At 40.9% G+C, this 25,027-nt stretch overlaps 1 protein-coding gene across 1 annotated transcript in view; it reads left to right on the top strand.

Moving 5' to 3' along the window:
• The first annotated feature begins 3,792 nt into the window (after positions 1–3,792).
• The window catches only part of LOC107188321, a 39,464-nt gene continuing 18,229 nt past the window's right edge, over positions 3,793–25,027 (top strand). The window contains exons 1-3 of the mRNA XM_015576600.1: positions 3,793–3,940; positions 17,541–17,776; positions 19,015–19,157. Coding sequence (XP_015432086.1) covers positions 3,793–3,940; positions 17,541–17,776; positions 19,015–19,157 — 527 coding nt within the window. The remainder of the gene's footprint in view (positions 3,941–17,540; positions 17,777–19,014; positions 19,158–25,027) is intronic.

Raw genomic sequence — 25,027 nt, 5'->3', positions numbered from 1 at the left:
GGCATTGGCGTAACTAGGATTTTTGTCTGAGGGTCTCTTGACTTTCGCCCATAACGTGGGTTGCATAAAATAACGTTACTACATTTTACAATAATTATTCACATATTTATTTAACACTGAAACTCAGAATAGAAACATATAAACATAATTCTTAAAAATAAAAAAATTGGGAAAAGAATGATACAGATACCTATAGGTAAAATCTATGTAAGCTTCAATTTGGTGTTTTTTTCTGCAAAAATATTTTCACTTTCTCGAGCACTAGTTTCCTTATTGCATTCGACCCTTCAATTGATGTTACAAGATTATTAGTTGCAGTGGAATGTTAAAATTAAACAGCTCAATTCTAATACAATTTTATTTAATACTTTAACGTAATGAGGAGAATATTTGACACAAGTATTTATTTTTTATAACATAAGATTTTACTAACCGACGAATGTTTTTTTACATATTTCAATAATTTCTGGACGGGGGGGCCAGGCCCCCCCTGGCCTCTACCTAGTTATGCCAATGTATACAGGGTTTATATTACCTCTACGCGTCTACAAAGACAAAAGTGACTCACATTAGAAATTCTGTCCCCTGATACCATTTAACTTTTGTCTGAAACATCTTTTAATATCGTCAATAGTTTCGGGGATATTCGAGTGGGTCTATTTAAATTATTTCGAAAATATTTATTTCGGATCATATAAACCCGATGAAAACAGCATGATTGAATTAAATACGTATGTATATTTTGGAACTGTTCTACTTTCACTAGTATCATTCGTATTCGTCCTTTACTCCTAAATCCACAATTAGAGATTAATTGGTAGAACTGGATGAAATTTCGTTTATTTTCGTCAAACTTTATTTTTCCTCAGGTTTCTCTGCATTAACACTCTCATAACCGTTAAAAACTGTGCAAACCAGTGTATCACTGTCCCATAAAGCGATTATCTCCAAACCGTGTCACATCAACGTGAATGGGATCCAGGATCGTGCATAAAGCCAACGCTCTGGCGCATTAATATCACTCGCGACGTTGCATCGCGTGCCCAAGAGTAACGACCTATCCGCAGGGCTTTCAAACTCATCAATTTCATTATAAATCGACGATTCTCGTACTCTGGAAAGCGGCTCGCGAAAGGAACCCACTCCACCCTCGGCAAAACAGTGGGGGAAGAGATTATTCCAGGGCAACGATCTCAGCGAGCTAAATCTTTCCGCATTGGAGACGAAATCGGTGGATAGAGGCGGCACCGTGTCGATTCGCGAAACTGAATCGAATTGTCCCTGTTCCCGTGAGGGCAAAGACGCGCGCACGAGTGGCGGAAAACGCTCCAGGATCGAGACAAAGCCATTGAAAGAAATCGCGGTGAACTGGAACGCTGAAGAATATTAATAAACGAATGGAGGGGGAAGAGGGGCTCTAGAGTCGTTGGAGTGGCTGCAAACATTTCAAATGCTAATTCTAGGATGGCTGCCGGATATAAATGAACGAAAGAAGAAATTAATTAGGCAGCGAAATCTCGTGGAATTTTCTTTGGCTGATTGGGAGGGAGGGGATACGATAATTGGCGACGTTTCTAAAATTCCAGCCGGAGTACAGTGATGTGGATCGAGGCTCGACAATAATGTCTCGATGGCGGCTTCGACTATTGGGGGAATCTATTAGCCGGGCAGCCGATCGATCGACAGCCAGTTTTCTTTCCGAGGAACTCGACGCAACGTGGTACCGCTAGCAAGCCATTACAACATACGGCCTATGGAATACGGGGTAACCACGGCACTGGTGACCGAAATAACACGGAAGTTATGTTGAAAGGAACGCCTATAACTGGAAGCATTGAGGATCTTTGATCTGTACGACGATCCATGTGCGCGCAATTAAATCGTAGACTCGGATGGCTCGCGAGGCCTGGAGGAATCTCTGTGCACGATATTGGATCTCTTCTAACGGGGATCGAGGATGTTGATTGAGTTCGGTGAAACTGACGACACTGGGGGATATAGAGGGGAATTATCAAGGAATCGTAGATCGAAAGGTGATTAATAGGACGAAAGTGGTTTTGGTATATTTTGATGTAAGTGCTGATCGAGATGGAATTTAAACTGGTGGAGGATGAATTCTTATAATTTTTTTCTCTAGGATGAATTCTTATGATTTCTCTAGAATTTAAATCCTAGAATTAAATTCCCAGAATTTATTCAGAAAGATTGAAGAGTAATAACTATACTGCGGATGTTTATTAATTATTTATAGTTAAATTTAGGATTTTGTCCCTTTCGAATTTTTAAATATTCGTACCTAAAATTGCGAAGTTGGATCAACATCCGCAGTCCAGTAATAACAATAAAGGAAAAGTAAACACAGCGAGGTAAACTGTAACAACAGAAAGGTAAACACAGCGAGTATAAAAAGTACGTGTATGCAAGAGTCCCTCGTAACAAAAATATCGAATAGGAAAACAACCGTTCAGTGACAGAAAACCAAAAAAATTGTCAACAGTGTAGGATACAATTACTCCACAAAACATTCACCAACGCCATACAAAAATCCACCAATTCCATAAAAGAAACTCGATACATAAAAATACTTCTACCATCCACTGCCTACGGCGTGTAATAAAACCAGTGTCGCATCGAGCACTGGATCCACGAACCCGCCAATCAACATCAACCTCCATCGTGCCCGGTGGGTCACTGATCCACAACGAATGATCGACAGCAGCAGCGCTCCCTATGCGCATACTCGACCGAGCCCCATCCACGGACACCCATCCGCCCCGAGCGAAACCGGGGAACGAAAAACCAGGCGAGTCTGTATTGGTCGACGGGCAACCGAAAAACAAAAGGAGCGCGGAAAAACTGAAATCCATCTCTCACACGAATTGTTCGTAGGTCTGAAAGTCAACATGGGAGTAAATTAAGTTCCCTATCCCGGTTCCATTAGCTCCGGTTGGCTCCGCGTGGATCGATATAAGAGGGTGGGTATATAGGTACCCAAGAGAGAAGGAGGGGGTTTGGGGTGGGGTGAATGGTTTCCTGCGTTAGCTGACAAGGCGAGATCTCTAACAGCGATCGGTGGTGAATCGCGCTCGCGGAATGGCCGGTTGGCCACGGTACCGGGGGGCTCTGTCGAGCTGGTGAACGAAGAGCGGCGCGTCGACCGTTCGCCGGTATCGCGCCGTCGTCGTCGGGCCTCCACGAGCGGAGCAAGCGTCGTTCGGCGTCAGGTAGATGGGTAGGGGGAGCGCAAGGTAGCGTGGGAAGAGGGACAGAGTAGGAGGAGGTGTGGAGGGTATACCCGATGGCAAAAGGCAGAAATAATTCCACATTTGCCGAGAGCTGGCTGGAACTCGCACGTGTCACACGCCTCGGGCCCGTACACGTGCGCGCACGTGTGTGTCCCTTCTTCTTCTTCTTCTTCTTATCCAACCGCGCGCGCTGCGACACGTGAACAAGGAGGAAGCTAAAGGCTAGGCCGAAAAATCAGGAAGGAACGCGGAGAAACGAAAGGTTCGAGGCAGGACATCGGTGTCAAGATGTGGAGGAGGTAGACGGAGAGGGCAGAGAAGTGCGCGCGGCGAATAAAAAAGGGGCGAAATAGGGAGGAGGAACTAAAGGGGAAAGGGGACAAGAGTGTGATAGCCAGCCTCGAGGATCGTGATCAAAGACCCCGAACGCCGACCACGACGGAGAACGACCACGCGGATTTTCTAAATATATAGCCGGCGATGTGCAAGAATAGGAGGCGGCAAGCAGCAGCAACACTCGCGTACGCGTCTCCAGCGAGACGGCCGAATGGAACGTGAGCTCACAGTGGGCAACGCCGCGACGACGCCGCGGCGTCACCCGGACCCGCGTTGTTTGGATAGGTCAGTTCCCGCGGAGCAAACTAGCTGCCGGCGGGTACGCGTTAGAATCCTGTATCAGCCTTTCGCGCACACAGGTAACCAATGGATTCCAATTAGGACTTACTTTTCTGTGTGTTCTTCGCCATCCTTACTGACCGATGTCTTTCTCTATCCTTCGATCTCTGTGGATCCGTTTGTTGGTTGTGTTGCCTATCCGTTGGTATATTAATGTATACATGTTGTTTCTTGTTGTAAAATAAGTGCTTTTGGGAGAGTGCGTTTGAGTGTAGAGTAGCCTTGAGATTGTGTATTAGCATTTGTTGCGTAGAGGGAGTTGGGGACAGTTTGATGCAACAGGAGATAATGAAACAGGAATAGTATCTTGATAACCATAAATATTTAAATGTCCAAAACATGATCATAAGATAACATATACGCGATCTCATCTTGTGGTCATGTGAACTTTTAAATGTTTATGGATATCGAGAGTACTATTGATATATCATTGTGTCCTGTTGCATCGAAGTGCCCAAACTCCACCTACAGGTAACCAATGGGTTCCAATTAGGACTTAATTTTCTGTGTGTTCTTCACCCTTACCGACCGATATCTTTCTCTGTCTTTCGATTTCTGTAGATCCGTTTCTTGGTCGTGTTGCTGTCCCATTGGTCTAACAATATATGTATACATGTTGTTTGTAATTGTTAAACAAGTGCGTTTGAGTAATGAGTAGCCTTGAGATTGTGTATCAGCTTTTCTTGCATACAGGTAATCAATGGATTCCAATTACTTTCTATGTGTCCTTCACCCTACCAAGCGATCTTTTTTCATCATTTGGTCTTTGTAGAACCGTTTGTTGGTCGTGCTGTTATCTCATTGGTATATCAATATATACAGGGTGTTTCCCATTGTAAAATGTGTACTTCTGGAAGAGTGTGTGTTTGAGTATCGAGTAGCCTCGAGATTGTGTATAACCCCTGGCCGTTCAATTAGGACCATTCATAATTTTCAGTGAAAGTAACAGATAGTGACGATATAATTTTATATAAAAAATAATGTTAACACATAGTATAAATAATCGAAGTGTAATAGAAAGTCTGCCCTAACGTAACCTAATACAGAAAGTATAGTAATATGAAATACATAATGAACATGTTTACGTTACACTTGTTATTGATACTCTAGCATAAACATTCACTCGGTGTTCAATCGCTGGCCACGCACTCTATGGTTTTCACAACAAATATAACAGTAATAAATAATACCTTACTACTTAATAGTAATAAAAAATATCACATATAGTAATATATAAATTATTAATACATATGCATGTGTAATATTTCAATAATTAATACAGTTCGCAATTAATTTTCGATAAGGCTTTTTAATTTTACTGAAAATACAAAAAATGTTGAAAATTGTGAGTGGTCCTAATTCATTACCCAAGGCTGTACTAAAGCTTTCGGTAACCCTCCGCGGTTTTCGGGGATCGTCTTATGATTCTGAAATAATTCAGGGTCCTGTTGATCATTTCATCCCCCCTCGACACAGGCCGCGACGATTATTCCGTTTAACTGTCGTTCCTGCACTTGTTGAATTCCCCCTCGCGCGACTACTCGGCCAGTACCGTTCGTAGTGGTTCCATGTTCGCGAACGACCACGCCACACACCCGCCCCTTTCTCCACGGATTGATCATCGCAGTATTTCGTCTTCGCGCACACCTTCACCCCTTGGTGGCGTCCCTCCGATTAAAAATAATACGCACTCGAGTCCTATGTCCCACCGTCAACGGTCCCCTCGACGCTCCTTTGTTCCCTCTCCTGAGACGACGCAGCGGTGTATTTACGTTTCAGCCAGGGTATGTCGACGCCCTTTTTCCGCTTCTTCTTGATCTTCGTTTCTTTTCGTCTATCGCCCTATTTTTTTTTTTTTTGCTTCTTCTTGATCTTTGTTACTTTTCCTCTGTCGTCCTATCTTTTTTTTACTTCTTCTTGTCCTTCGTTTCATTTTCTATACCGTCCTATTTTTTTCCTCCTTCTTGTTCTTCGTTTCGATTCCTCTATCGTCCCATTTTTTTCTAATTCTTCTTGTTCTCAATTTCTTTTCCTCTGTCGCCGACGAACGTAAGCATTCGGAATCGTGATCCAAAGATAGGTCAGTACCTACGTTCTCCCTTTACGCCGGCATATTTCGTCACCGAGATCGTGAGTTTCTCTTTATCGCATTGTTATTTCCTGCGCTTCGGGAGGAAATTTCGAGACCGTTGCCCTGGTAACCAGAAGCAGAGAATACGTAGAATTCTTGGGTATCGGAGAATATGGGGATGTGTCCCGTCCTGTAGGATCTGTACAGCTTTGAATTCGATTCGAAGGAACGACAAAGGACTAAGTGCTTCTGCGTACAATCCTAGCCGGGGTCACATCTGCGAGAAGAATCGAAGGGAGATCTAATAGATTCCCGTTTTATCCGTCCGTTGCGTCCTTCGTTCGTCACATTGAATTGATGGGTGTCCAAAGGGTGCTGTGGGGTAACGGGAACGCCCCTTGGATCTCCGTCTTTAACACGTTGACTGCTGGATGAATTTTGTATGTTCCATCTACGACGCAGGTTTTAAACTTCGCCCTGTACAGTACACAGTGTAGGTCGGAATGGATGTTATAGTCAAATAGAAGGTTATTCTACTTGCGAAAATAAGTACAATGTTTCTATATAATGCTTCATTTCGGAGATAATCGAATTTGAGAGTCTAATGGATACCCGTGCGATCCTATAGAATTTGGCTAACGCTTCTGGTCTGGTCATTGCATGCCGTTTCTACTTACGATCGGCACGTATATGTACGGTGACTCACAAATCTGTTTAGAGAAGGCAGACCCATTTATTTGATCAATTTACCAACTTGTGAATTTTATCTCAAAATTAAGAAAAATGTATCACGAATGAATGATAAAAACTAAAGGGATTGAGAACAGATAAATAGATGTATAAATAGATTTACACTAAGTTGTTATTTTGAGAGCATGGTGAACGAAAGTGCGAGTCTTTGTATGTATATGTTAGATGAATTTTCAAATACGATTGTCTCGTAAATGTAGCATCGAAAAAAATATTATTCTACATTTTCGATATATTATTACACGTGGTAGAACTTCGTGTCCGGTTATACCACCAATTCTGACCCATTTTGAGTAATGGTAACACTGTATAAAATGATTCAATTCAAGTGCAAATATCATGAATTGTCGACTTGTGCTGTTAGCAGTCGCCGATTACTATTCCACTGATTAAAGTACTGTAACATTTTCATTACATGCAAGTGCTTCAATTAATTTCGGCATCGATGACCGCTATGGCGCTACTAACCAGTTGATACAGTCAACGTGTTAACCGAGAAGTTTTAACTGAGTCCATTATGCCTCAAGTTTTAAAAGCTTTATCTAACTCTGCAATTTACGGTGACTAACTTTAGCATGCAATTATCTTGTGTTCAATGTGATCAAAGGATCAACCCGTCGTTGAGGATAAAACTTTGATGAGAGTATTGTTCCGTTTCAATATTATGATAGCAAATTGGCTATTGTTTTTACCGACTTATGTAATTTTATAGATTATGATATAAGCTGCTTTTTACATGGTATAACCATCTGGTCCATCAAAGGTGGATCATTTCACATGGTTTCCCTTCTCCTGTGTCCACCATGTCTTCGAGAATATCTTCGAGAATACCATGAATATTTTTCTCAAGACATTTATAGTAGATGGACAAAATACAGCAAACTTATAAAATTTCGGTGACTGCAAAGATTTCTTTCACACCCCACTTGACGAATGTTTCAAACTAATAGGCATATAGTTTTCTGTGGAATCGTATAAAACTTATTACCTCATTGTGCAATTAATTTTCTACATTTATCACGCAGAACCCAAACTTGTAATACCGTTCACAGCCTTGAGCACTGCCCGGGCCCAGCGTTTGACCTATTTAGATCTCACCCCATGAATGGTATCGCTCCACAAAGGTCTAATTTTAGAAATTCGCTGTATCTTGTTCACCAAGTATGAAGTTTTGCATTTCACTCCATTACACGAGTCTGTTTAACAGCCGAAATTCTACCAAATGATTAATAAATAATAATCTCAACTTCAACAATACAAGTAACAAACATTAGACATCGATCTGTAAATAAATCTAGCTTGATCCTATTCTTTTTCCAAATTGTACTCAGACTGCCTGTCATGAGTATTAGGACACCCATTCTGTGTGAAATGAGATCGAAAAAATCGTTTCAAATTTATTCAAGAACTCTTAACCCCTTGCATTATAACATCGCGTCAGGCACGTGATTAATTTTCTCTAAGTCGAAGTGAAATTCTGTTTTATTGGTATTAATATTTAAGATTTAGAGTAAATGTTACACTTGCCCCAAGGATAAAATTTCTTTTGCATCTGGCAAATTATTAACGGTAAACTAATTTTTGAGCTTACAATCGTCAAAAAAATCGTAGGGCAAGAGGTTAACCAATGTTCCTTTATTTAGTATTTTATATTATAAAATATACATTTCCATAACAGTTTTATAAAACAACATGACAGACATACTGACGTTAGCTATAACTGCAACGATTATTATTATAAAAAAAAGAAAGAAATGTGAGCAAAGACCCATCCTTAAAGGTCCAGATGGCCATTAACAGGAAATAAAACTCAATTTAACCTGCAAAATCTCGCGAACTCAAGTGTAATGAACGCTGTCATTTAAGATTCAACAGCGAACTACCGAGAAACCGGAGACATCGGTGACGAAATCGTGCCGATTTCACTACGCCGCGTTTCGTCGAAGCGACATTAAATCCACGACGGTAGCGCAGAAGCAGAAACACGGGCAAATCGCACGGAAAATAAAGGAGCACGTGAAAACGGTTCTAAAGCCCCGCAGCTCGTAACGCGTAATTTATTCCGAGGCTGCGACGTCCCGCAAACATTTACACGCGAGCGTCGTCGTCGATGAACCGTCAGCCGTGCGATTGTTCCTTTCGTCGTCGGGGGCTCAGCAAGATTTTTCCGTCGACTTCCCCTGCGTGAATCGTAATACGTTATTGACAACGCATTCGCCACATGTCGTCTAAAAATAAGAACCTTCGTCACTTGCTCCGCGAAGCTTCCAGGGAAACTGCGGTTTTACAAATGCGTTGGAAATTCTGTTCACTGGGAAATTGTAATGGAAATTGGTCAGTAGAGAATATTTGCATTTTTTTTTTTTTACGCTTTGTGATCTGGACATTATTGTAGTCTTTTTATTGTTGATGGTCTGGATTGACGCTGCCCTCCTTTAATAGTATAGTTTAGCGGTGGGAAGAAAGTTTAATGGGGAAATATTTTAACGAAAACAGGAATTGTTTAAATGAATTGTAAGAGATTCTGCTGTGGTAGTTTTATTACAAAAGGATATACCCTTCTGGCCATAAGTCACCGGACACTTAATTGCTTCCAGGAAAATGAAAAGATGCAATCTTCTCGGAGAAATAGAATTTTAAAGTCAGCTGTATTCGTGCAACACAATTCACAGTCGAGGCAACTTAATATAGTAGAATAATTTAGAAAATATTAGGTATAGCGATAAGCAATCCAATATTCCTTTTTCATAAACTCGTAGCACAGTTTAGATTTAAAACGTCTTTCTACTTTTTATTTCTTTCAAAGTGACAGCGAACGTTATGGAACGAAGCCAAATATCCCTGGAACAAGAAAAATAAGTATTGAATTTAACAAAGTATATTGGATTACTTATTCGTACACCTAATAATTTGAAATAAATGCAGTGTTAATATAGTTGTCTTCTGCCTTAGGTGCGGAAATACACATTTCACGGAGTAATAAAAAATGTACGTAAAAATAACAAAGTGTCTACTTTATCCAGAACGTTAAAGTTGACCATAAAAAGTTTGCTGAGTAAAGGTAGTTCTAAATTCACTTTCTCATTACTCTACCTTCTACATTTGCTATTACATCGTGCAAATATTGAAGGTTTACTATTACATCGTGCAATATTGTAGATTTACCGCTACACAGACCCAACTCACATGTACAGTTTAATCGTTGGAAAACTCTTGTAGCACAATGTATATAAAAATACATTGTAGAACGAGTTTTAACTCATGTTTTAACTAAATTTTTAACTAATGAAATTTTAATCACACGTAGTTTTATGAACATTATTTAAACGCTATTTCTCTTGTTATTTATCGTGGATTGTTTTGTATAATATCTCTTAAACCATTATTGTCAGTGGAATTTTTTGCCCTTCCTTTTAATTCATTTTCTAACGAAAAATCACCAGTCTTAAATTTCACAAATCAACATTGAACTGTCCTAAAATTTACTTCTTCTTTAATATGGTTTAAAATAATAGCAGATCGGATAAAATTTAATGGAAACCAACATATCACATGCACCAACCTAATATAAATTTTCAATCTTCTTTCGTTCGTCACAGTACATTCCACGAAACCTTGGAAATTTATCATAAAAGAGCCATCAGGTGGCTGAAACCGATATTTTCATCCAGAAATAATTGCAGATTATTCCTGTCGTCGGATATGACTTCAGTTTCGATGAAGCTCGCCTCTAATCCGGTCGACGTTTCGGGAAATTACTTTACGCCGAGGCCTTCGCGTCTGGTCCGTTTTACACGGCCGTAATGCTCCATGCAAATTCTATTTACCGTGGATAGGCATCGGAAGCTTCCACTAACATCGTTGGATTATTTATTATTCGCGTCGGTGTCGTCGGTTCCCCCCACCTCGCGACATTATAAATAAACCGTGGCCGTTCACTTCACGCGCAACAGCGCACGTATGATCGATAATTTTTCCCCCGTGAAAAGAAGAAAACGTTGCCGCAACGACCACCGCGTAAATATAGAACAATAGGAATTCGTGGTGCATCGACTCTGTCGCATGGCTATTTAAAACGTATCGGTTTCCTTTCTCCAGTTTCCGAACGTTGATCCGTTTCTCCGCGCGTTGTTTTCGATCGTCGACTCGTCTGTAACAAGAGATGGTGCGAAAAATCACCAACATTGATATATCACAGTGATTGAAGAATCACGATCGTGATATAACTTCATTTACGACCGTGATTTTTTTTATCTTAAGTGAATTTGCTCATTGTGATCGTAATTCTTGATTATGGAATTAAAGGGAAACGTATTCAATATATTTGAAAATTTATTACACAACTATTAGCCGCTTTAAAAATCAGTGAGACAAATCACCGTAATTAGGGGAACGAACTTGATCGAATTACTCGTGATTCAAAAGTACCAATTCACGCCAGTCTATATCTGAGACCCAGAAAACCGTAAAGAACACCAAATTCAAGTCCCAATTACGAATAAGCTGCGAGCATGAGTATTTGGGTCACCTTTGGAAATCAATTGATTGAGTTGATCACGTGACGACAGATCGACACTGACAGCATCCGTTTGGAAACGGGATAAACTCGAGTAATCTGATTTGCCGGAATGCTCGTTACGATACACACACACACACACATAGAACGCACAACAAGTCGGTTCTTACATGAACAGGGAGCTACTCCCGCTAATTACTCGGGGGCTGCGTCGAATGACCTATTTAGCCGTTTAGCAAACGGGTTCGCGCAATCGATAGGCTTTCCGTTGCCCCCCGAGGAGGGGAAACTGAGCCGTGTCCATGAAACGGTGATTCGAGTAATGGGGCAGGAATGAAAAATTCATTACGAATCGATACCACCGCCCACTTCTTGCTGTTCACCCCCGTTCGTTCTTCATTGGCTTCTTCGTTGACCCAATTTCACGTTTCGTCGGACTTTTATTGCTCGGGGAGGAAGTTAAATATTAAGCGATTCTATTTATTATAGAATTCCGTTATTAGGAATCTTCCAAGTTTTCGAATCATGGTTCAAGCGACGATTGTTGTTTTGTTCATTCGTTTGAAAGTCTAGTTTGAATTTGTAAATTTAACTAGTTTTCTTTTTATTAGATTAATTTTTTACCATTGTGTCAATTTGATGGGGGTTAATTCAGAAAGGAAAGAAAATGCGTGGTTGAAAGCACAGTCGTTTTACAGACGCATCGATGGTGTTCGGATATATCTACCTTGGTTCAATGTCAATCAATCGAATAGGAACGTCGCGAGTCAGACTGGAATAGTAGTTTTTACCGCCGACGCGACGTGGAAGATAGACACACAACGCATTTAGCTTTCAGTCTGCATTCAGACGTCACTGTGGACGCGTTTGGTCTACAAACAGAACATGTTGTAACGTTCAATCGAAACACATTATGGTACCATTATACCTCAATGCGTGAAGCAATAACAACTTCTTCATAACGTTTGTGTATAACATACGATTCCACTCAAAAGGGAACGTTTTTTTGCTGCTACACCAGAAAATGAAAAATTGTGTGTGCGTTTTGTAACCCACCTTATTAAAAACGAAAAACCGTGCCCGTTTCTTGATTTAACCAAGATACAGGGCATCTGATAGAAATTTTGTCGTTTATTGTATTTCATAGAGCTTTATATAGGCTTTAAATGTATAAAATTTGTGGTTTAATGATCCTTTTTATTGAAGCGTAATTCATGATACAACCAAACGAAAGGTGAATCTAAACGCAAATAGATGTAAGAAATGTGGAATGAAATTTTTGCATTTGAAGTTCTGTCTCTGAGAAAATACACAATTAGAGAACTCATCAAGCTCAAGCGGCTTTCAACGTATAAATGAAATGGGCTAACGTGTCTGTGTACTACTGGCTGTTTCTACTTGCACCAAACAGCGACGATGTTACCATAATTGCCTCTCTTTGATCATACTATTTCTCACTATATCAACTTATAAAACAATGGTGTAGAGAGAACAACATTGTCCCACATACTTTTTTCTCTGTATTTGAAACTAAAACTAGATGATAGACGTACAATTGTAGACCAACAATTGTGAATTGCTGATAAGCAATTCTAATGAATGTTAAATGAATATACGTGAAGATAACATTGATTGGTGTTTGTTCTAAGTTTAACAAAAATATAACTTGTTATTATTATATTGCAGACGGTTATGCAAGTACAGATTTTCATAAAGGAATCTATCGAAAATGAGGTCAAATAGAATCATCTGTCTTATTAACGATTCTATCAGATTCCAAGTATGTAATACGAAAACTTCATCAGTTTACTGAACTTCTAAATGCACTGACTGTTGAATAATTCTGTATACGATAGATTCTTAAAATCTGCAGTCCAGTTATTATGTGACTTTGAATAGGTCTAAAAGTTTTCCTCTTGTGAGTCATCTGAATTCATTACCATTGCTTTTCCTTCCTCCAATACTTATTTGCTTCATCTACGCCACTAGACATAACTTTCTACTCTATAATACTTATACTCCTCATTATACCGGATGTTAATAAAAATGTGCGTCATTCTCACAGGGTGCAATCTACACGCCAATCTAAGACGAAAATCAAGAACGACTAAAGTTACATTCAAGGCTTTATTTTCGAGTTATTAATCGTTGAAAACGTAAACAAAACACACGTAAAATACGTATTGCACGACTCGAACAGCCGGTTGATACACGCGGACTCGTTCGATGACCTAGTGAAACTAATGAATGAAATAATCTGAAATGAATGAAATCGATTCGTGGCACAGTTGAAGTAGGCGCCACTTCACCTCTTAACGCACCAAATAAAAATTCAAAAGCGGTCGTTTTTCCACCAATTTTTTTATTCTCTATTTTCTTAAAATACACAAGAACATTAACAAATCTTGAAAAAAAATCGTTTTTTTAAATCACAAACACATCAAGCTATCTTGCCTCTACACAAAAAGCTATGAGATACCAGGCCTGAAACGATTCCAGCCTGGTATCTCGACCAGACGTAATTACAAATATTTCCTGCTCTAATCGATCGGATCGCGCGAAGATCCCGGTTCAACCGGGTCTCTATCTCGATCTTGTTCTCGGTCGGTATACGAGCGCCACGTAAGCCCAACGTTGCCAGAAGTAGAGAAAACATTGTTGCATAGAGACAAAGTGACGTAGCAGGGAGTACAATACGTATACAAATAATTTCCAATCAGTTTTATTACACTACATCTATCAAATCTTTGCAAAATAATTTTTTCTATTTCTTTAATTATCATACCTCGTCCCATACTTTCGGCCGGTAGTGTATACAAGATGTCCCACAAATATCAAAAAAATGTGAGTGGAAGTATTATTCAGTTAGAACGAGCAAATATTATAATAAGCAAAAATTTGTTTCAAGGTCATACTTCGAAATGTCAAGGTCATCGATGTTTTATTAAATAGAACTACACATTTCTATTAACGTGGCGTCATAGTTGAGATCAACACCAATCTAATGACCTATAATAGCGTGACCTTCATGTGTCGTAATTAAATAATTGTTCGACAAGTGTCGATTTATTCATAAAGTATCATTTCATTATAAAAATTGAAATTTTGTTAAGCAATTCAAAATGTCGAAATACTTCTGTTTTATCTTCTATTCATTATTCGAAACTTTTTATCTAGTAAGTATATCGAGGGTTAAAATAAATTTTCTGTAAATCAAAAGCAAGTGACGTACTAAAGGTGCTCTCATTAAGTGGGACAACCTGTATAGCTCCATATGACGTCACTTTGTCCCTACCAGTAGGGAATTTTCCTGGCAACGTTGCTCGGGCCCCACCGTGAAAACACCTCGAAACAGGCTTCACAGTGGTCTGTCGAGGCTCTCATTCGCTTTCCCGTCTCGTCAGGTTCTCCGAAGCAGCGCGTGTCCGCCGCCACGCGGAAAGATGAACGCGCGTGACTAGCGGTCCGCTTCGCTCGCAGCTCGTACCGCCCATGTTTGGTGATCCACCGCCACCAGGAGTGATCGAGATAGAGAGATAGACCGAGTGTAGTCACTAGGATGGATACTTCCCATTGGAACCAGTGTCGATCGGATCGCGTTTACGATATATCGTTCCACGGAACCGATCGGTCTCGCGCGCTAGATCTTCCGTCGTCGGTCACACGGCGCAGCTTCGAGCGACGGGCACGCGATGGACACCGCGATGTCGTGTAAGTTCGATGGCCAGAGAAATTGATGAACTTTGAACTTCTTGGGACGTTGAGTATCGATTTTTCGAATTCAGCGCGCTCAATGCTGGCCAGGCAAGGACTAAAATTGGCCTTTTCTGTGGGCGTTACTTTTGACTACCTTGCATCGACGGTGTAATTAGGGTGTTTGTGAAGTGTCGCCAGATATGGGGTGTACCTGGGAATTTGAAGATGAGCTGGGATTGGTTGGTAAAGATAAAGATGTAGTGGAATTTATAATTTGGATGTCTACTTTGGTTACGTAATTCATCAGTTTGTGATAAGTAATTTGACCTAAAAAATGTTTTTATCGAGTCGCTGGGAATGTTTGTAGATTTTTAGGGCAGAGTTTATTTAGTATTTTTATTTACTACTTTTTATTGAATTTCTTCTCTGTTTTCGTTGCAGTAATTGTATACAACTTCGATTGTTTTAGATAAAAAAACTCTTCAACCTTCTAGATTTTTCTTGATACTGAGTGTTCTAGCGTAAATTTACATGCATATGTGACTACTGTAAAATTATATAAATTGTGATTGTGATGTTATATTTGACAACTTGTGGGTCATTGAAACTTTTTTATTAACGCAGTTTTGTAACGTATTTCTCTTAATAACAAAGTAATACTCTGATATTACTACCCGAATTTCTGCTTGTCCCCGATTTTGCCTTAACTTAGAAGTAAAAAAAAAATTTTTTAAACTCCGTGAGGTTCACAATTATATATATGTGACCACTTCACATAAAATTCCCCAAACTTATTCGATTTTTTTATTTACAGCTATTCTGCGACTCCCTAAGTAAAAAAACATAACTATACCATACTCTTACCCTCTCTTTAATATTTAAATGTACACTCCTAAATATTACAACCAATATCTTATAGAAAGCTCCGTACTCTGTACTCTGTTCCGTCTCCAATCTCTTTCCCCCTGCAAATCGTCATCCCGCTTTTGTCACTACATTCCCTCCTTCTACACATGAACACAAACCTTAGCATCCCTTTCCTTTGCATCCTCAACTAACATTCTTCTTTCATTCCCTGAAAAATTTCCGTTACGCACGCCTCAAAATCATCTATTTTTTGAGGCGCGACTTTAAGGGGTAAAACCACCCCTCGAAGTTTCGATTCGAAATTTTGTTGTTAAAAACAAATAATATTTTGGACAATTTGTTAGCACTCATCCACATAAACAACCCTCTACGCCACCGATAACGAAAGGACCCAGTCTGGGTTTCCGTCACCATACGAGGCCAGGCCTATTTAGTCTTATCCACCCTCTTTCAAGACTCCACGCATTTCAAAGCTCTATCATAAATTCCCCCAAGTATGAATGAACGACATTATCCATTCACCTTTGACTCCACTTAACACATTCAGTACAGATAAGAACTGTCGTTCTCAACATGCCCACCTTTGGATGATCGTATTATAGAAGGGATTCATACGTCTTGTAGAGCCATAAGTGAATGTATCGACATCAATAACACCTAAAGGAACAGTTTGGTACTAGTCGTACACTGTTTGAAATATTTCGAGGAGTCACCTAAACGAGAAATCCTACAGATGGGAGCTATAGTACCCATTAACCCTAACCGTACCAACCGCTGGTCAAATGACCGATTTTAAATACAGTGAGTGATCGGTTAACGAATATAATCCGTTCAAAGAAAATGTTCGTTATCCGATCATCGATTTACAATAGATTTTTACGGGAATTTGATTAATTCGTTTGGGAAATCCACAAAATAAATAAAAATTATTGTTAATACTACGTTTATTGTCCGATTTGTTCGCTGTCCGAACTGTTCGTTAACCGATTTCCCACTGTACAGTACAAATAGATACATGAAAGTCGCGGTACAGTTAGTATTAAGGAATGTGACAAAAAACATTTGCTAATTATAATGACATACTGATACTAAAAACATAAAACAGAAGAATCCATTTCTCCAGGCTACGTGGTCGGAAAAGCAAATTACGGCCTGTTCCGAATATGTTACATCACATTAACGCCAATCCATCGAAAATTTATACTCTGTACAAGCCATTCACCCTCCCCTTTCATTCCCTAAACACTGTTCACAGGGTGGAAAACTAGTGTTCGAGGAGGATAAGAGGACCGTGTCGTAGAACCATACGCGATACCAGCTAGTATACAGGACACGCGTTCGATGAAGCTTAACGACGCGAAAAGATTGTAATCTCACGGAAGAGGAAAGGGTGGGGGGTGAGGGTTAACGCACGGAAGGCTTCCCCTGTTGTTCGATTGCGATTGTCCCGGGTCACGGTGACCAAGTAGCTGCTGCTCGATCCCGTTGAATCGATGAAAGAGAGGGGGAACGGTCGATGGTTCGATCCATTATTCACGAGCTCCGATTAGGCTTATCATTTCGCAAAAGAGTGTCGTCTCCCGACTGGTAATCGATCGTCGAACTTACGACGGGAAGCATACCAGCCTCGTTTGTCCCTTGGTGTACGGCGGTCCCCTTTGGTCTATCTTGATTAACCGTACCGCTGGTCGCTGAACGATCTGTTCCTGGTTTTTCGTAGATCGATCGAGAGTCAACGAGTCTGAAGAGATGCAGCGGTGCCCGTATCTACACGAGATGAAGGAGCGCTTGCTCTCGCAACCGACACCGACGGACAGCCTGGACATGGACCGACTGGACGGCACTCCGGTCAAGGAGGCCAATCTGCACAACGATTATCCCGCCCACACGAATCCCGGCGTGATACCAGACCCCCCGGAAATGCCACCGGATTCGCTGATCGGCACGGTGGTCAAGGTACTGGATCTCGAGGGTTTGATCTGGGTGGTCCTTATCGCTACATAATGGAAGTGTGCTCGATATTATCGGGGAATATTAGTCTGATTGGTCTGTAGCTAAAGCCGCGTTTCCGTTTGTGGGAATAGGTGGTCTGGAGACACGATTCAGGGGGGTCTTTAGCGAGTTTTCATCTATTAGCTGAGGTGATGTAAGAATCTGGTTTCAGTGTTGTTTATTTTATGTTCAGGATTGGAGATTGGGAACGGTAGATAAGTAAATTCATGGGTATTGGTTGTGTGCATTCTAGCTCATAAATACTAACACATTCCTTTCCCGGAAAGTAGTCCTAAGTCATTTGAAAATCTATAGTATGTATCACTTGTTTCTCTGTAGCAACGTGATTATTATCTTAATATTAATTTTTTGGTAGATTAGATATTTTTTTTATATATAATAACTAGATAAAGCTGTTTAACGTTTTGGAAACGTGCATTTCGACCCATTATACTTTTAAATAGCAGAACCCTACGGTATTCAGCTAAATTTCGATAAAAGTATCTTTCTGAAATCTAGTATTAAGAAGTAATTCCAAACTTTCAACCTGCAATGTACATAAGTGGAAACGTGGCTTAAGGCTAGTTCCATTCGACTGGTATTCTACTAGGATAAATTGCAAAGCACTTGACATATCTCATTTCAATTCTACCACATTTCTCTTAACATGAATTCCACCTACAACCACCACTTTCGTCATGTAAGAGAAATCCATACGAACTTCTCCACGTTTTATAAAGTCTCCATAGTGACCTTCGTACAGATACTTCCACCCCACTCGACCAAGAGACTATTTCATATCCTTGACACCGCAACTCCGGCGAATTTATGAAAATTGGTGTTGGACACTTGGCGGGTGACCCCCGTAAACTTTGACTACAAGGAAACCCGACAAGTTCCTCTCCACCAACACCACTCCCCCCTCTCCTACCAAAGAACTTTCAAAGTAACGACAACCTCTTACGATGAGAAAAGAATCGATTAGTTCGTCGAGTCTTCAGGTCGGACTCGAATATTCCACCCCCATCTGAATGGCTCGCCCAACGAATAGATCCATCCGCAAACAGGATAAATGGAAAATTCTTTTTTTCTGTCTTTCCACCGCAGCCAATATTCCAAGTGGTCGACGACAACAATTTCTTTCCACCTCACATCACCCACCCCTGTCCATGGATCTGAAGTCTCTAATTTATCGGTTCCAGCTGAATTCCGACGGATACGGGTCGCACACGTCGCCGGCTCACGCGAGGCAGCCACTGGTGCCTCAGAACGCGAACAATCCGCCCCTCTGTCTCACCCCCACGCACACCGGCCCGACGAATGGCACGCTGCCAAAGAACGCAAAGTGAGTACATTCTTACGTGTAGCGCATTCTTACCGTCGTCCCCCCTCGGAACGAAACGGCCTTTTACGACGACCCACGGCCGAATCACGTCTAGCCGGGACGACAAGGTTCGACGATGTTCTTTCGTTGATCTTAGGCCGGGAAATTCTGTGTGGGTGTCGGTTAACACGCTGGGGTCCGCGTGTATTAAATTTGGTAACTAGTGGACCTGATTTCCAAGCCAAGTGATATTTTCTTTCAATGATAGATAAATTACAAGGGAGCGATTATATTACCGGCCTAAAGTATAGGACCAGGTGTGATAATTAACCCCTTGCCCTGTAACATCGAGTCAGGCTCGTGTTAACGATTTGAAAATCGATTCAACAATGTAAAATATTATTCGGTTTTTTTTTTAGTCGAAGTACCGCATTGCTGGTATTAATATTTTACTTTTACAATAAAAGTACTGATGCTATAAGTATAGAATTCCTTTCGATTCTGGGAAATTATCGATAATATTGGGGAATTATCATACTTTTGGCCGGTAGTGTACATTGTATAAAATAATGTTTGTTGTACTTTTTAAGCTGTGTACCAAAAATGGTACACTCAGCGTAGTGATGAAAATGTAGTGTACCATTTTTTATACACTCGACATTACGATCGCGATCGCAGCGTCTGTAAACGAACACGGACTGCATAAACGAAACAGTAAAAATGTGCTGAAGAAACAATTTTCGACTTCTTTCGAAGTGAATGATACTTTAGCCATAGATTCTTTAGTCACGTTATAAATTCATAAACATCAGTAATCTACTCACTACAATACTTGTTTTGCAGTTCCACATAAAATAACATCAAAACAAGCATCTCCTTAACTAACTATCGAATAAAAGAAAAATATTCTAAAAACATTCATGAGGTTCCCAAGACCCCCACCTCACCAGTTAAGGGTTACCATTCGTACCACAACACCTTCATCCTCAAAAACCTTCCATTCCTCCTAGACTCGTATGATAATCATCACCGTCCAAGCGCCACGTGGTGCCTCAGCTATCGTTACGTAGGCCTGAAGAGCTTCCGCTATCGCGAAACAGTTCCTGGTAGGCCCTTTCGGCCGCTCGAAAATAGCCCAGCGGGCCGTTTCGCGGTTTTACGATTCGGCCACCTGACAGACACCGCGAGACGAGCTTATTATAGGTCGCGTGGGCATCTGCGTGTTCGAGCGTGTGCCACAGCGATCGTTTATTTCGGGGCGTCGGAGAAACCTGCCAATTGACGTTCACAAACGGAAACGGCTGTCGAACCACGAAGATACTCGAGCAAAGACCCGCCGCGAGACCAACTGTGGGATTCGTTGTATAAGCGACGATAATTGATGGAGTTTTGTCTGAACCAAGACCGGTGACTTCCGTCTGCTGACGATCGTCGCGTGAATAATTGAGACGTTTGGGAGACCAGGGCGGAAGGTTATTATTAATTAGCACGGGGCGAATCGTCTTGGAACGATTCGAACTTGGGTTGACGGGAATACTTAATGGTGATGTTGTTGAACGCGAGCCCCTCGACTGCTTGATCGTTCGTGTGACACGATCGAAAGTGTTCTCGCGTGTTAACGTTGATTTCCTCGCATTAGTGGCTTTCCATCGGGCTAGGGTATACAGGGTGTGCCAGTAACTTTGACTGGATGAAATAGCTATTCTTTTTCGAAGATATAAAAAAACTTTATTTACAAAAATTGTATGACAACTAGAGGATCATAATATGCTAATAATAATTCTTTTTTAGGTGGAAAGTTTTGAGAGATTTCTAAGTCATTTTTTTTTAAGCATGCTGTACTTTTTTATCTCTGGTAGAGTAGGGGATGTTTAGACAATTTCAATGATCTATAGTACACGGTCATTCAATATCAAATAAAGGTGTAAAACAATGTTCTTTACGTCATAAGGAGACTGGGGATTTTATACATTATTTGAAGAAGAAATATTTCCTAGCTCTGGACAAGGTCCGATTTGCTATTACTTTTGTATTGCCTATTGTCACAATACTGTCCTTGATCGAATCCAAATGTATCCAACCGAACTCAAACATCTGTTTAAGAACACACTGAGCTTACTATCTCACTGTATCGTTTATGCCACGATTTACTGACCACCTTGTACATTCTTTATATTTCCCACTGTAAATTCGATAACCATACCTATTATTATTTAATCATCATTCAAACAATAGCAGTAATTTACAACTTAACTAAATGACATTAATTTAAACTTGAAATGGTATCCATCCAGGAATTCCCGTTCACGATCCATTCAATTACAAAATCGTTTTCTTGGATCCCCGTCGCTGTGACGGTATGCGCGTCGCCCGACTCCTTTAAAGTTTCCGCGATTAATAAACCACGATGAACTACGGCCGTTCCCATTCATTCCCGCGGGGTCGGGTGATTAACGCGCGAACACGGATCAATTTCAAAAGTCGACTAGAACGAGAACGCACGGCGAAGATTTCCAACATAAGTCACGGAATTTCGTTATCTGGATCATCGACCGCGTAGACGATCTTCAGGCGGAAGATTTATCCTCCTGAATATTCATGCTTAAAGAGGAACGCCATCTTCAACCAGCCTCCTTCCGGCGATGCAAGTATGCGCGCCCGAAGAAGGTAAACTGCACCGTGTCACCGGCGAGCAAAAAAAAAAGAAGGCACTGAAGTGCCTCGAATTTCTTTAAAAGGATCGCAGAAATCGGGACACAGCAGCGAATCCGCCAGCTGTCTTCAAACGTTGAAAAACACCGCGCTTATTTCGAGAAGAAAGGTGAGAATAGCTTGCTTTCAGAATATACAGCGTTTGCGGATGAAATACTGTCGGTCTTTTAACCGAGTTTTCGTCTGAGGAATGTAAATATTCGGGTCGACGCACTCAAATATGAATAAAAACGATCTGACTTTGCATTGTAAAAAAATGAACCGTGATAGGATATCTTGAGACAAAAGAATAAAGAACGAGAAAATAATCGAGAAAGATAAAAAAATCGAGTACAAACGGTGGATTGCTAAATGTGAAAATATAATTTTCAGGCAACACCTGAATAATTTTTTTAGTGCTCTAATAATAGTACAGTAAAACGAGATAATACGCCCCGATTGAAAAAACGCCTCACCACTGCTTGATTGATAATAAAAATTTTTGTATATTTTTTTAAGAAATGTAATAATTACACTTATAATCTATCAGTCTTTCTGAACGACTGAGGTAGGTTCGAATCTGTCGTTTACAGCGATATACAGTAAATCATCGATGAGTGTTTCGAAGGCTCCTAAATCCAGAAATCTCCAATGTTCCAATTACAAAGGAAATTTAACAAATCCACTGATCCATACCTTGTTAAATTTATAAACAAATACAATCTTAAAACATTCCAATATAAACAAAAGTAACATTTTACCACAAAGCTAAAGGACTGCCTGAAGGCAAAGCTGAAATTCTACATACGAAAACAGTGCACACAGATCGAAAGGTACAATTTTCGGAAACTGGAGGAGGGTGAGGGGGGGGATACGCGATTTTACTGATCTTTTCCCAAGCCCCTCGGTCCGGGGTTTAGTTCTAGAGACGCGGAATCGCGGCAGCACTGCCAGCGAGAGACTCGAAATCAATACTCGGTGTGCGTGAGTCTGGCCTGTCGCAATCCTTGCAACGCGATATTACAACACGCAGAGAAAAAAAAGAATTGCACCTGGAGCACCGGTATTGCACCGGTATCGGTGACCCGATCCAGATCATCTGGGAACCGCGATCTACGTCTCATTTATGCCTCCCGTCCCAGCGATCTTCTGGCGCTCCTCGACGAACCATCGACTGAAAGAAAAGAAAAAGAAAGAAAAACCGTTCCCATTCCGCCCGCTATCGCGTGACACACCACCGCGATAATCCTCACGCGATCATTCGGAACCGATTACCGGAATAATCGAGGGTGACTTCGTGCGCCGCGAGGCTCTTCACCTTTTCACGCTGTAAACGAAACCTCCGTGACCGATACACGTCTACAACGAACGAAAAGAAAAAAAAGAAGACACATCACCAATCAGGATAGAAGATTCTAATCAAGAGCCCAACGCGATGGTGGATTCGTCGGTGGACAGTTGCCAAAACATCTCGATCGTCTCGCCTCGGAACCGGTCACCGACCCTACCGGAAAAAACAACCCTGGAAATCCATTACCGTACGTTCCGACATCGATACGTGATTCGTCCAAGCGTGGAGCCTGGCTGCGAATGGGGACGAAGGTTCGAACTCTTTTGTTGGTAGAATAGGTACGTGTAGGATCATCTATTCGTATCTGGTAGACTAAGAGGACGACGCTAGGGATAACGGAAGTGAGTCTTTGACGCACATTCTTCCCATGGTTGTTATTAGACGGGATCGGAGAACAGAGAAAGCTCGAGCAATCTTCGTCTGGATTAAAGATAATCCCTCTTCCTCCCACCACCGATCGGAATCGTAATCAAGGGTCGATTCCAGTCAGCCGGCTCGAAAAGGGTCGTGTACGCTCGAGAATTTTGTGGTAGGATAAGGTTACTGACCTCGGGTGCCAGCGTTATCGAGCGGGTCAGTGGGTCGCAGAACCACAGAGCATATCACCCACCCCCTCCCCCTTGCCCCCTACCACCCCTTGGACGTCTTTCCCTCTCGGACTCTCTTCCTCTGGTCTTGATGGAATTAAAAAGTTGCGGGGAAACGGAGGCGCGAGCCAGAACTAGATTCGTCGGTGGGAACGAAGAGGGAACGCGGGTTTGGTGTCACCCGGAGGCGTTGGAGGAACCTGGTGGTGTTGGCGCGCGACACGAATATAGAATGAACCGAATTTCCTGAATATCCGGGGCTATTGTTCACTGTGAATCTCGTTTAATCGGATGAGGAGGAAACAGGAGAGGGGAGATCGTTGAATAAGATGCACCACTGTTTTGTAGAGGAAGTAGAGATGGCGTGAACTGCTACTTGTGAATCACGAGTGGTTTTTCGTGATCGTTTCTGATTGGTGGAGAAACCTAACAGTTCTTTACACGCGACACACAACCTGTATATTTTATATTAATGACGGTGAATAATTAGAAACAATGAAGAGTAATGAATAAGTAAATCACTCTTTTATAATTTCTTGTTTTTTCTACTGATTTTTAGAAACACGAATAGTAATGTAATTCATCGTAAAATCATATTGAATACGTTTTTCTGCTTGCAGTGAGCAAATTTAATCGAGATAAAAAAATCGCAATCGCGTCATGAATGAAGTTAAATCACTGGTAGTGATTTTGCACGCCATCTCTAATTGGAACACCTGTTTGGAATAATACTTCTGTTACCCGATACAGGGGATGGGGAAATTCATTATTTGAACAGAGAGTCACCTGTTTGGAATAATACTTCTGTTACCCGATACAGGGGATGGGGAAATTCATTATTTGAACATGATTGACATTATTTGAATATGACGAATGGAAGACACAAAAGTGTTTTGACATTTTTAACTGATTAACCGTGGAACTTCCATTTTTAGACCACTACCTATAATTTTTCGTTCAAATGACCGGAGTTCACGTTCATATATGTGCTCGTTTTTCTGCTTACAGTGATTTTTCAAACCTCATAAAGGGTATAGCCGGATAAGGGGATCAAAAGTGTTTTCAGACCGAATTGGACTGTAAATTTATCTTCTCAGAGTAATGACATATTCCCATAAGTATTATTCTCAATTTTTTTTTAGATTTTTTTGGTCGGGTGTGCTGTAATTGTGAAAAGCAAGAATCAATTTTTCAACGTATTATTCAGGAAAAAGTGACTTACACTTTGAATTTCCGTAATGGTTAGTAAATTAAATCCGTAT

The sequence above is a fragment of the Dufourea novaeangliae genome, unplaced genomic scaffold (genome assembly GCF_001272555.1).
Source record: "Dufourea novaeangliae isolate 0120121106 unplaced genomic scaffold, ASM127255v1 scaffold16, whole genome shotgun sequence".
Classification (NCBI taxonomy): Eukaryota; Metazoa; Arthropoda; class Insecta; order Hymenoptera; family Halictidae; genus Dufourea; species Dufourea novaeangliae.
The sequence above is the reverse complement of the archived record's forward strand: the minus strand, read 5'-3'. Positions and strand labels throughout refer to the sequence as shown.